Genomic DNA, 13,595 nt, shown 5'->3' on the forward strand with positions numbered 1-13,595 from the left:
GTCTCTATGTGCACACCTAGGATACCTCAGTGAGAGGAAAACAAGTTTTTGTGCTCATGATAATTTTCATTATTGAACACAGTGAAACAGGCCCCAATTTTGGTTTTCCATGAGAACCCCAGAGAGTGATTCTGCCCTGAGAAGAATGAAGATATGGATCCGCCCCCAGACATTGGATTTGGTTTCAGTATCTCTTTACTGCACAGCCTAACTAGTTATTAAAACTCTCCCTTCACACCACAGATTGCAAAAAAAAAAAAAAAAAAAAAAAAAAAAAAAAAAAAAAAACCCACAAAAAACAAAACCAAACAAAAACAAAACAACCCAAAACCCAAACAAAACCAAGGTTCTTTATGTTGTCTTTAAAAAAAAAAAAAAAAAAAACAAAAAACAAAACAAAACAAAAAAAAAAACCTCAAGGGTTTATTTTCAATTCAATTCTACCAACATGTATTAAGCAGCTATTACATCTAGAAGCTGAGAATACAAAAACCCAAAAAAAAAAAAAAAAAAAATCTAAAAATCCAAAACAAAAACAAAAAAGCCACAATGCAAAATAAATGATGGTTTCCTTCAAAGATTTTTATGTTCTACTGTCATGGTTCAGACCACTAGAGGCAAGGGGGAAAGGGTGATGCCCAGGCATTGCTCTGGAGCACAGAGCTAAGGACTTGGCACATGCTTGGAGATGCACTGCTCCAAGTGTGGAGTAAGGATCCTCTAGGGAAATCCACCTGCTCCTGAACCAGCTTGGACAAATAGAGGAATTGTCAGTTGTTGGGTTTGTTTTGTTTTTTGTTTTGTTTTGTTTTTAAGGGGAAAAAAAGAGTGAGCTAGTCTAAGACTCTTCACAGAAATCAAATTGAAACCAGCAAATGGCACTTATCCTATTTTCAAGCCCTCTTAGGATAAGGGTAGCCTCAGTCAGGCTCAAAGATGGGTCTAGTACAGCCAAATAAAACCTTTTTATATGAAAACATGTTGGATGGTGAGGCCCCTGGGACAGCAGTGCTGTTTATAGAGAGGGTAAGGATTCTCCACAAACCCACTTCAGCTCTGAAAGTTTTGGGTCCTCACTTACCATTTATATTCTTTGGTGGGGGAATGAAGGGGTGGGTGTGTATGGGGGGGGGGTGTACTCCCACCGGGAAGGTACAGTACCTAATTTACCCTGAGGTCCCAGAAGCAGATAAACCCACTGCTGATTGTACCCTGTACGACTAAAAACTGCCACATGGGAAATGAGAGGGCAGCACAGGGCGGGCCTGGCTCCATAGCTTATATACATACGTACAAACAGACAAGCCGTACACACCAGCAACAACACCCTGCTGCACACAGCTGCTTTCTGATATAGAGAATTTACAAAATATAGAATTTGGTATCTCTGTTAGATCTCCAAGTTTTCAATATTACAAAATAAAAGATACAAAAAATGACAAATCTCAGGGCTAGGATCCCTCCCTTCCCCAAACCCCAGCACCCTGGCCTGAAGTGTTGATTTACTTGTGTCTCTCGAACGCGGCAGACTAGCACGTGCTAAAGAAGGGCACGGAGAACTGTTTTTGTTTTGTTTAATAAATATTTGCTTTTCTCAGAGCCATGGGAGCTTTCCTGCTACCCTTTCCCTTCCCCTCCCCACCTTGGAAAGAGTCTTCTTTAGCCTAGGTGTACTGCCTGCCCATAAAGGGGGATGGGGAGAATGGAGGAGGGCACACTTAATATGGCTAGAAGTTCTTCCTGTGACAGTGCCCGGCCAGCAATGCCAGAAGGCCTCAGTGGAATGAAGGCCAGGCCACCATCTGAGTTTTAAAAAGCTTGCACAAAAAAAGCAGCATCTGTGAGGATCCCCGAGCTTTCCCTGGCTGGCGCCCCAGGTCCTTACTCCTGGGGGCATGAAGTCTTCCCCAGGCAACACCTGCCTCTTCCACGAGCGTGTCAGGTTGCACTACACCAATAAATACTAAGCTCTTTGCCACCCTGTGGAACTGACGCTGCCGTCAGTTAGAAAACTCAAATGATTCAGGTCTTCTCCTAGCCGACATACAGAGCCAGATACATCTTTGGTCAACTTAGTGCTCTCAGGGAAGTTGGCTCCCCCAGGGTCCTTCTGGGGCTCCTGCCCCCCAAGGAGAGGAGAAAGCTGGTTTTGGAGTCACTGTGGAAAAATACACCAGGATACCCTGTGGGCACTAGAACTAGGCCTGCCCACCTTGCCTGGCACAAAAGTAGTCATTTTCCAATTCTCCAAAAGCCGGTCTGCCTGGTACAACTTTGCCCACCCTGCCTGCTGCTAACTGGGTGGAGGTCCTCCATTGAGGAAGTAGGTCATCATCTCCCCTTTGCCTTTCACCTTGACGACACCCCGGCACTCCAGCTGGTATGTGTTGGCGGCCAGCACCTGGTACATGTCTGTGGTCACCTGGGGAAATAAAAAGGGACAATGACAAAGTGGGATGGAAGAAGAAATATGGAGGGTATAAACCTGGGAAGCCACATTGGCACCACAAATTCCAGAGGCCTTGCTATTTCTTCACATTGTATCTTGACCCCTATGCTTGGTCTATATCATAAGAAGGATAGAAAAGTGCCGAGGAGCAGAACCCAAGGCATTCATCTATGCTAATAGATTGAAGAGGGTCCAAACAATCCCAAACAGTAAAGCGGCTCAAAAAAATCATACCTGGGACCCCTGCCCAGCTCAACACCTAAAACTTGTTCTAGCACTGTTAAGAAGGGGATTTTCAGTTGCCCAGTTAATTCATTATTTGGAAAATCGTTTGTGTTGGCAGTATTATTTTCAATTAATCAGTTCTGCTAAGAGTTACGTTCTTTGAGGCTTTAATGAGAAATTATATGTGGCCCTTCCTCAATCATCCCTACCTGGGACTTGAAATTTCTATTCTTGTTTCTCTCCTGGGAAGCAGGAAGGAGAAGACTGAATGATCTTTGGCAAAGTTAAGTTTGTGGCTCAAGGGCTCTGATGACCACATGATAGTAGTCTGCTTCATGGTTTTGTGTGTCTCTGTCTGTAGTCCCTGGAATAAAATTAGTGTTACTTCTTAAATCTTGGGCTGGGGAAGGGTCACCAGAGATCTAGTTCTTTGCCTAAATTTTGCAGAGGTTAAGTGACTTGTCCACAATCATACAACTTGCTAGTGACAAATCCAGGAGACCTGCAAACTCAGAAGAGTGAACAACATTCTATTGTGTCAAAGTGCTTCTAACAGAGCACCAAAATTTGAGATCCTGTGGGGCATTATTGCTGAGTTATGAGCTGGGTGACAAGAAGGAAAGGTTTACAAGTTCTTGACCTTGATAAATGGAGAATGGAAAAATCTCTCTAGGCATGTGTGTGTAGAGGAGATGGCAGAGCATTCTCAGCAGGAAAGTTTTTAATTAGTTAAACTATTTCCTCTAAAATAATCTGGTAGAATCAAAGCTTACTTTTAACTGGACATTGCATGTGAATCTTGTATGGCTCTGTCAGCTAACCCCTCTTTCTCTTTCACATAGCTCTTTTCTCTGTTTATGTCTCTGAAGGGACTGACCAGTTTCCTCCATTACTCTAGAAGCTCCCTCTCCAATCTCTTTACCCAATGGGATTGCCTCTCTTTTTAGTAATTTTTAATATTTTTCTTCTTTTAAAAAAATTCCGAATTCCAAATTCTCTCCTTCCCATTTGCTCCCTCTCCCACCCATTGAAAAGGCAAGCAACATATCAATTACATGTGAAGTCATGCAAAATATATTTTTTATCCTCCTCTATTTCTCGTAGTACCATATAGATGGCTCTACATCCAGGAAGGATTATGGATCAGTTTAGGATTATGGATAATTAGTCTGTTGGTTAATATCAGTATTCTCTTACCATCTCCTACTGTAATATTGATAATTTTTTACAAAAATTATTTCCTAAAATTTAAATCAAGCTGTCAGGGTCAGTCAATCCCTAATCTTCAAACTTAACCACATAGTGAAAGTTCTGAGATCCCCATCCATGAAGATGTCTCAGCATAGAAGAGAACTTCATCTGTGAGGTTCAGAGATAAGGGGAACACTGAGATGCTGCTTACCTGGATGCGGTCAGGCACGCCAGTGCTGTCCATGCGGCTGGCCACATTCACTGTGTTGCCCCAGATGTCATATTGAGGCTTGCGAGCTCCAATCACCCCAGCCACCACGGGGCCAATGTTGAGCCCTATAATAGAACAGGTAGGAAGAAAAAAGCATCAACCTCTTGCACAGACGATGCTATTTGGGGGGGGGGGGGAAGAGGGGAACAGACTTCCCCACTTCTGCCTCAAATCCATGTCTTAGTCCTGAAGGCTCTTTCTCAATCATCCTTACCTCATATTATTAAGTCTCTCTCCCTTCACTCCCTCCTTTCCTCTTAATGTCAAAAAAACAAAACAAAAAAACCAACACACTTACGTCTGTACCATCTTGAAAGGAAAAAGGGAAAAAAAATTTGCTCTCCCCAATTTCTCTCCCCCTCTCTCATTCACTGTCAAATTTCTCCAAAAAGGGCTTCACAAAATGCAGCTTCCATTTCTTCTCCACACACTTAACACACTTCTTGATTCTACTTGCACTCCACTTCTGAAATTGCTCATCAGTGAACTCAGAATCAGGAAAACAGATTTAATCCCACATCTATATGTGATAGGGATGGGGACTAGACCTGTGATTTCATTGGGATAGCCAACTTCCAAGTGAAAAGTTCTGTATAAAGCAGGTTAATAGCTTTTTTTTTGCAGTACACAGTCCTAGAGGGTTGCTCTGAGCATTCAGATGTGCTTGCCCAGGGACAAGATATGTCCAAAGCAGGATACTAATCCAGATCTTCCTGGCCCCAAAGCCAGATCTCTCAAACTCCCCTCATGCTGCCTACACTCTCTGTATGACTTTGTCTAGATCACTGAATCTTCTGGGCCTCAGTTTCCTCACCTATAAAATGGGAGGCCAGACCAGATGTTCTCTAGGGTCTCTTCCAGCTCTAAATCTAGGACTGATGTCTCCCTTGCCAAATCTGATCACTTATTCTCTATCCACCTCTCTTCCTTGATTTCTCTAAAACATCTGATTCTTTTAGTCAATTCTTTTCTTTCTGGGTTTGTTTGTTTGTTTGTTTGTTTGTTTTTGGCCACTACTTCTCAGCTTTTTTTTGCCTCCTGAACTGTTTTCCCTGGCTCCTTTTCTTTTGCTCTACCTGTGGGAAATCTCAAAGCTTAGCCCTCTGTCTTCTACTTTTCTTTTTATACTCTTTCCCAACTCTCAGCATTCCACAGATAGACCTTTCTATCTCTTCCATCTTTTCTTGTTGTTGCTTAGTTGTTTCAGCCATGGCTGACTCTTCATGACTTCATGGGGTTTTCTTGGCAAAGATACTGGAGTAGTTTGCCATTTCCTTTTCTAGCTTATTTTATAGATGAGAAACTGAGTCAGACAGGATGAAGCAACTACCTCAGGGTCACACAGCTAGTAAGTGTCTGAGAACATATTTGAACTCAGATTTTCCTGACTTCAGGCCTGAACTGTGTCACCTCCCTGCTCCACCTTTACCCCTCACCCAAATCACAGGTTCAAACTTCCAACTATCTACAGGAACCTCTTGGACCTGATGAATTTGATGTGATTTTGGATCATCCATTTGTGATGCCCAATTGTGATACTTCCCTTTCCCTCCGTATTCATCCAACTAATTCTCAATTCAATTGTTTCTTCTTTTGAAGACCTCTCATATCTGTCCTTTCCTAGTCTACTCTTGCTTAGTTCATCAGATCACAGGATTTAGACTTGGAAGGATCTGGAAGGAACAGAAGTTCCACTTTTGTCTTTTTATCTCCAAGGGCCTAATGACATGTCTAGTGCATGATAAGTTCTTAAAATGGCCTGCTTACAGACCAAGTCTAACCCCCTCAATTTATAAATGAATGGATGAAAACCACATTGCTGAGAATCAAATTCAGCTCTTCTAACTTCTTTCTATATACTGCCTTCTTTCAAGAATTCTACTGAAGTCTCCTAACTGACCCTTTTGTTTTAGCCTCTTCCCATTTAAGGCTTCAGGGATACTCTAAAAACTGCTCTCAACATCTCATTCCCCTACTCAAAAATATTTATCTGTTTGGGGGCAGCTAGGTGACACAGTGGATAGAGCACCAGCCTTGAATTCAGGAGGACCCGAGTTCAAATGTGGTCTCAGATACTTAACACTTTCTGGCGGTGTGACCCTGGGCAAGTCACTTAACCCCAGCCTCAGGGGGGAGGGGGGAATATTTGCCTCTTTTCTCTGCTCATCCTTGTCTAAGTGCTCTCTGGACAAAATCTTAACTTGTCAGTAAAAAGCTGAGGCTCTCTATGATTGTACTGACCCAGCCCATCCAAGTCTTCTGCTCTATTCAAGTCTCTCCACTGTGTCATCAATGATACTTCTTACCATCCTTCAGCATCAAGCTCAAATCTCATCTCCATGAAGCATTTTAAATAGGCTTCTTTTGACTCCTTCTGAACATATTGTACCATCCGTGGCACATAGAGAGAGAGTTCACCAAAGGCAAGGTACCTTAAGAGCTGATTAGCTGGCTACATTATCCTCTAGTGGATTCAGAGGCTCCAAGACAATGGAGAGAGAGTCATATATTACTTAAATTGGGGCAGAAAGGAAATGGCAGTCCAGAAGGGACAGTCCCATAGCTCCCTCCCCAGGGCTAGTCTGCCAGGCACATCAGTTCCCTCCCTCACCTATCTTCATTTGGAAGTTGTTGAAGGAGTGCTCATTGATGTATTTCATTTGGTCCATTAGCTTCATGGCAAAGTCTGCCAGGGCCTTGATATGCGTCTTCCCTGCTTTGTCATAGGTGGAATCATTGAGGCCAGAGGCTGCCATGTAGGTGCTGCCAATGGTTTTGATCTTCTCCAGCTGCCGAAACTGATCTTCACTGATGATCTAGGCAGTGAGAGAAAAAAACTTGAGTCCTTGGGACCCAGGGATCATACAAATGACAAAAAAGAGAAAAGAGAAACTGAAGGGGAAAAGACAAGGTCTTAGGATTTACTCATATCTCCCTATATATTTGGGAGATACTATATATCTCCCAAATAAGAGCCAAGAATCCATGTCTTATAATTCTTTTTTTCTTACAGTGCCTGACATAGTGCTAGATACACAATAAAAATCTGTCTTCTCTGTATATATTAGTAAGAAATATCTGTTCCAATTATTCCAAACTTCTTTTCTGCCCAAAAAGCCACAAATGGCTCCCAAACTATCAGATTTAACATTTTATTAAAACTTAAGGTTCTTCTGCCAAACTATCCACATATATCTCCCCTCATTCAAAAGCTCATAAGCTCCATTCCAGTCAATGACATTTCACCATCTCCCACCCCAGTAACTCACCCACTTCTAGTTAATTGATGAAATATCAAATGTCAGGCCCAAAGATTTATATCAACACTTGCCGTCTGTGTGATTCTACTGAAATAAGTCATATTACCACCCTGAACTTCCTTTTTCCCATCTATAAAATAGAGATTAATAAAACTTGTGGGGTTGGGTGGAGAAAGTGCTTTGTATACCATATAAAACATTATATAAATGTGAGAATCTCAGGGGTTTTCTAGCCCAGTTGGTTCCCATTGCGGTGCTCTCAATTATGGTCCAGGAGTTTTGTGCTCAAAATTCTTTCATGGTGTCTTAAGGACTTAAGTTCTTAAGGTATGAGAACTGAGGGTACAAATATATTTTGTAAATGTACAGACCTCTCCTGATGGTTCACAACACAATTTTTGTTGTTAAAAAAAAATTAGGGAACTAGTAGCCCAACCCATACCTAACCATGAATCTTTTCCAGGACATCGCTATGTAGTTGTCCAGCCTCTGCTTTATCACCCACTACCATCCTGAAGCAGCCTATTCCACTTTTAATTATTAGGAAGTTTTTTCTTAAATTGAGCTGAGAGCTGCCTCTGCAAATCTTCTTTATGGTATTCCTATTTCTCTCCTGTGGGACCAAGTAGAACAAGTATAATTTTTCTTCCATGTGACAGTCTTTTAAATCCTTGAACAGAGCTAACAAGGCCCCTTAAGACTTCTTTTCTCCAAGCTTTTACTATCATCATCTCCCAGGCTTCCTATAGCCATTGCTCTTGGTTCCACACAATTAAATTCTTTCCCTAACTTCCTTCCAGATCTTCCTCCTCATTGATTACTGCTTTCAGGAAGGTTTACCCCTTAACTCCCCAAATCATTTTTCCCCATTCAGTTTGCTCCTGTTCACTCCAACCTTATGTGTCTACTTATGCTACATGTTTTAGCCAACTGTAATTCCTTGTGTTCTTGCTTTTATCCCTCTTGTCCTTAATTTGATATCAGTATGCTGTTTTTCCATTAGACTGGAGTTCCCTTAAAGGTGAGGGGTATCTTTCTTCCTTTGCATGTCCCCCCAGCACTTGGGACAGCCCTAGCACGTACAATAGGAACTCGGCTCAGATATTTAGTTTTGTTTTGCTCCCAGCCTCCAAGTCCCATCTTTGAAGGAAGTTGGTGATTGAGTATTGGCCAGCCTGGCAACATTGCTCATGGTAAATATTCAAGAATGAAAATGCCTATATCTGCTGCATCTCTTGGAACGACTAGGTTTCTGTTGGGCATTCCATATGTGTGTTTGGAGAGTGAGGGGAGGAAGGAAGATTTTCCTCTCTGTGTCCCTCAAAGGGCCCACCCCACATTATCTGCTCGTCCTGTTGATTCAGTTTCATCCAGCTCCTCTAAGACCTGAGAATGAAGAAAAAGTACTCTGCCAGAAAACTGGTGGCTTAGAAAGGTCATAACCTCTCTTACTCTGGCTAGGGAAGAAAGGGGACCTATCTTTAAATTTAAAACATGCTCCATTGACTGACTGAGAGTTTAGAGTTGAACAGTCCTATGCAATGGTGGGATCTGAAACAGATGATCCCTGGGGGTCCTTGCCAGCCCAAAGGTTTCCTGCAGCCCCAGCACCTCATCAAAGTCAGCGATGATCTCATTGAGCAATCGGAGACACTCCACCCCCTCGTTGTTGGCCTCCAGCTCCACATAGAACTCGGAGAAGTTGGAAATGGAAGCGAACATGACGGCCACGCATTCGCAGGACTGGTAGTAGAGCTCATCATTGCGCCGCTCCCGAGCCAGGAAGTGTGCCGCCACGTCCTTGGGCAGGATGTTGTGGAGCAGCCTGCGGTTGTAGGCCTGGAGCTCCTCCATCTCCTCCTTTTCCTCTGTGGCCTGGAGGGAGAGGGAGCAGGTAAGAGAGGGGCTGTGGAGGGAGAGAAGGAGTGAGGGGCGGGGAAAGGAAGAAGAGAATAAGAAAGGAAAAGGAGGAAAAGGGAGAGCAAGGAGAGAAAGTCATGGAAGGGCAGAAGAAAAGGCTGGCATTTAGGAGAAGAAAGGGCAGAGGGACAGAGAGAGTGAGGAAAAGGAAGGGAGAATATAAGGGGGGAAGGAAGAAGGAAAAAAGTGGAAGAAAGAAAGGTGGGAGAAGAAATGGATCCAGCCTTCTAATTACAATGGGGAAAAGTAAAGAGAGATCTAAGAATGGAAGTGACTGAAGTAGGTTAATTCATTCAATAAACATGTTTCTGTCATGTGCTGGCATCTAGCTGGTGCACTGAATAACACACCAGGCGTCAGGAAGGCTCATCTTCCCAAGTTCAAATCTGGCCTCAGACACTTCCAAGCCCTATGACCTTGGGCAAGTCATTTAACCTGTCTACCTCGGTTTCCTCATCTGTAAAATGAGCTGGAGAAGGAAATGGCAAACTACTCTGGAAAACTGCAGAAGGGGTCATGAAGAGTCCGACATGTCTGAAAACCCCAACCCCTTCCTGTGTGCAGAGCTCTGTGCTAGGAGCCTGAGGGGTGGGGCTGGGATAATTTGCCAACAAAGATAACCACAAACATGATATTAGTGGGGAGGAACAAGCACTTATAAAGCCACCTACTTTGGGCCAGGCTTTGGGCTAAGTGCCTTATGAATACCATCTCATTTAGTACCACCTGTAAGGCTGTCATAGCATCACAAAACAAATCATGAATCCAAGGGGGAAAGGTTGCCCCTGGGCGGGGGGGGGGGGGAGGTGTGTGAGGCAGAACCTTGGGGAGGAGGTAGTGATTGGCGAGGGCTTTAAAGGGTGGACAAGAGAAAGGGGGGAGAGGACACTGACAGGAAAGGGATCCGCCTCTCTTTGTTCCTATGTCCTTCATGAACCCCTACAGCATGCTTGGTGGTGCCTGACAGATGTTGGGTTAATTCATTTGTCCGGAAAAAATGCCTCAAAACTCTGTGGCCACCTTGAGCTATGACCTTGGGTCAGCCTGGCCTGACAAGTGACTCGGCCATGTGACACAAGAGCTTCATAACTACTGCGGCCTTGTACCCTCTCAGTACAGCCCCATGGCAGTGACGCATGCTCCTTTCTACCAGCCTCAGGCCCTTCCCCTTCCCAGAAATCACTCTTCCCGGGCAGCCCTCTCAGGCCAGGCCACTGTGGCTCATCCTCTAACATTTGTCTATGGAGCACCGGGCCTGGAGTCAGGAAGACCCGAGTTCAAATCCAGCCTCAGATATTTATTGCTAGCTGTATGGCCCTGGGCCAGTCACTTAACTGCTGACAAAGGGGAGCCGCTGGAGAAGAAAATGGCCAATCACTCCAGTACTTTTGCCAGAGAAAACCCTAAATGGGCTTGCAAAGAGTCAGACAAGACTGAACGACTGCAGCAGCATTCATCTAGTGCTTACAATAAGAATTTTGTACCCATTTGTATATTACTTTGTAGGTATTCTTAAAATTCAGGGGCAACTAGGTAGCATAGAGTGTCCAACCGGAAGTTAGGAAGACTGATTTTTGAGTTAAAATCCAGCATCAAACACTTGCTAGTCATGGGAATCTTTGAAATGAGCTGGAGAAGGACATAGCAAGCCACTCCAGGATCTTTGCCAAGAAAAGGCCAGATGACAGTTGGACAGACTGAAACAGTCCCAGAAAGTTAGAGCTAGAAGGAGCCTTAGAGATGGCTTGGTGTTTTCTTTTTTACAGGGAAGGAAATAGGCCCAGCGAGGTGAAGTGATGCCCCCAATCAAGTAACAGTACATGTGGTTCAGTCACCCCATCTTGTTTTTCTTCAGTCCTATAGTCAAGATCTTAACCTGGATTCTAATCCACCATAGCCAGCTTATTTAAGGAATGACTGGTTTCTCTGACTCCATCCTTCCAAATCTTCTGCCAGAATGGGTTAGGTTTCCCTGAATAGACAGTACCAAGGATAGGGACCCTTCTTTAGAATGGAATCTCCTTGAGGATAGAGACTTTTTGCTAGTCTACCATTTCCTGCTTCCTTCTTTAGCCTACAGCTTAACCCTGGGGTCTGTCCCTGACACTATACTCTTCTTCCTCTACGTTCTCTTCTTTAGAGAGTTCATCCCCTCTTAAAACTTCAACCATTATGTCTGGGCCAAATTGACATCATTCACTGGAAGTTCAATATCTGTTTATTGGACTTAATAGCTCCAACTCAAGAAGTACAAAATAGAACTCATAATCTATCCCATAGCCTCCTCTCTAGCCAAAACTCCCTTATTTTTGCTTAAGAGTACAAAACCTTTATTTAAATTCAAATATCTTATCAGTACCTCTATTGACTTGATACTACAATGCCCCATGGTGATGTATTGATGCTTCTGCATTCTTGAGCACTATTCTAGTGTTGACAGGTCTTAACATACTGAAAAGGGTACAGTAGTAAGGCTCCAATGATGGATTATGTTACTACTGAGGGGCTTCGGTAACTGGAGAGTTGTAAGTTGGCTGTAACAAAATAACTGTATGGACATGTATACACAAACTGTATTTAACTTATACTTTAACATATATAGCATGTATCGCTCTACCTGCCATCTGGGGGAAGGGGTGGGGGGAAGGAGGGGAAAAGTTGGAACAAAAGGTTTGGCAATTATCAGTGCTGTAAAATTACCCATGCATATATCTGGTAAATAAAAACTACAATAAAAAAAAGAAGTTGGCTGTAAGCAAATATATAGATATAGATATAGATATAGATATAGATATAGATATAGATATAGATATAGATATCTATATATAAAATGTCCAGGTTAATATAACAGCATCTTTGTTTTCCTCCTCTCTGATCTATCATATACTACATTGCCATGATCAGTCTTTCTAAAGAACTGCTTCATTATATTGCTTTTCTGCTTAAAACCTACTCAGCTTAGAAAACTGAGTCAAAATTTGTTTCCCATTCTGGACCTTTCATAAACTAGCCCCCTCTTATATAAAAATCTTAGCTCCTGCCACCTTAGATACCAACTGAATTGGTTTCCTCAATACTCCTCTCACTTCACTGTCATTCTTATTCCTACTTTGGTGTCTCTGTTCTTGGGAATAACCCCTCCCTTCCCTGTGAAACATAAACATATTTCCTTCCCTGTGTTTCCTTCACAAGTTACCTTAAGTCCCACCTCTTCTAATGAAATCTTCTCTAAGGGCTTGGAGAGACTTACATCAACTGATGCTGAGAGAAAAGAACAGAACCAGAAGATCACTGTACACTTCAACAACAATACTGTATGAAGATATATTCTGATGGAAGTGGAAATCTTCAACATAAAGAAGATCCAACTCACTTCCAGTTGATCAATGATGGACAGAAAAAACTACCCCCAGAGAAGGAACACTGGGAAGTGAATTTAAACTGTTAGAACTACTGTCTATCTACCCAGGTTACTTATACCTTCGGAATCTAATACTTAATGTGCAACAAGAAAATGGTATTTACACACATGTATTGTATCTAGGTTTTATTGTAACACATGTAAAATGTATGTGATTGCCTGTCATCGGGGGGAGGGAATGGAGGGAGGGGGGGATAATTTGGAAAAATGAATACAGGGGATAATATTATTTAAAAAATTACTCATGCATATATACTGTGAAAAAAAATTCTAAAAAAAAAAAAAAAAAGAAATCTTCCCTAAGTCCACATGATTTTTCTCCTTTTCATCCTTCTATAGCATTCAACATCTATCTATTTGTCTAATATCTGGAAGAGTGCTACACACATAGTAGATGTCCAATAAATACTTTATAAATTTGAATAGCAGCTGTGGGAAAAAACACTCTATTTCCTTTACAGATTTGGGAATGTACTGAGGGTAAGGGGCATGTTTTCTGTGTTTTCCTACCTTTTCTCAGTGCCAGCAGAGCTCTGTACATGAGAAGGTATTCAGGGACATGGGAGATGGACTGAATCCTTTGGCCACTCCATGGCTCAATGTCTTTTATGTTTATAAGCAAAGTCATCTACCTATAATCCAAGTTCTTTGAACACTGACTGGGGCCACTACAAATTAGTTACATAATCTCAATGGGGGACACAACATGGCAAGGAAATATTTTTATATCATCCTAATTGATTCACTTTCTACTCACCACAATGGCATTTCTAAACCTTTTCATTCTTCCATTCATCCCCTCTCAGCTGAGAACTCTGCCTCTCATTTCATTGGAAAAAAAACTGTCTTTCTTTAGAG

General features: G+C 42.5%; 1 protein-coding gene across 4 annotated transcripts in view; it reads right to left on the reverse strand.

Moving 5' to 3' along the window:
• Positions 1 to 1,372: 1,372 nt before the first annotated feature.
• Positions 1,373 to 13,595, reverse strand: part of ADCY5 (adenylate cyclase 5) — a 250,104-nt gene continuing 237,881 nt past the window's right edge. For all 4 annotated transcript variants that reach the window (XM_074301403.1, XM_074301406.1, XM_074301405.1 and 1 more), the window contains exons 18-21: positions 9,008 to 9,271; positions 6,748 to 6,952; positions 4,077 to 4,201; positions 1,373 to 2,422 (exon numbers count right to left, since the gene is read on the reverse strand). In XM_074301403.1, the coding sequence (XP_074157504.1) occupies positions 2,294 to 2,422; positions 4,077 to 4,201; positions 6,748 to 6,952; positions 9,008 to 9,271 (723 nt within the window). In that variant the 3' untranslated portion in view covers positions 1,373 to 2,293. The remainder of the gene's footprint in view (positions 2,423 to 4,076; positions 4,202 to 6,747; positions 6,953 to 9,007; positions 9,272 to 13,595) is intronic.

The sequence above is a fragment of the Sminthopsis crassicaudata genome, chromosome 3 (assembly GCF_048593235.1).
Source record: "Sminthopsis crassicaudata isolate SCR6 chromosome 3, ASM4859323v1, whole genome shotgun sequence".
NCBI lineage: Eukaryota > Metazoa > Chordata > Mammalia > Dasyuromorphia > Dasyuridae > Sminthopsis > Sminthopsis crassicaudata.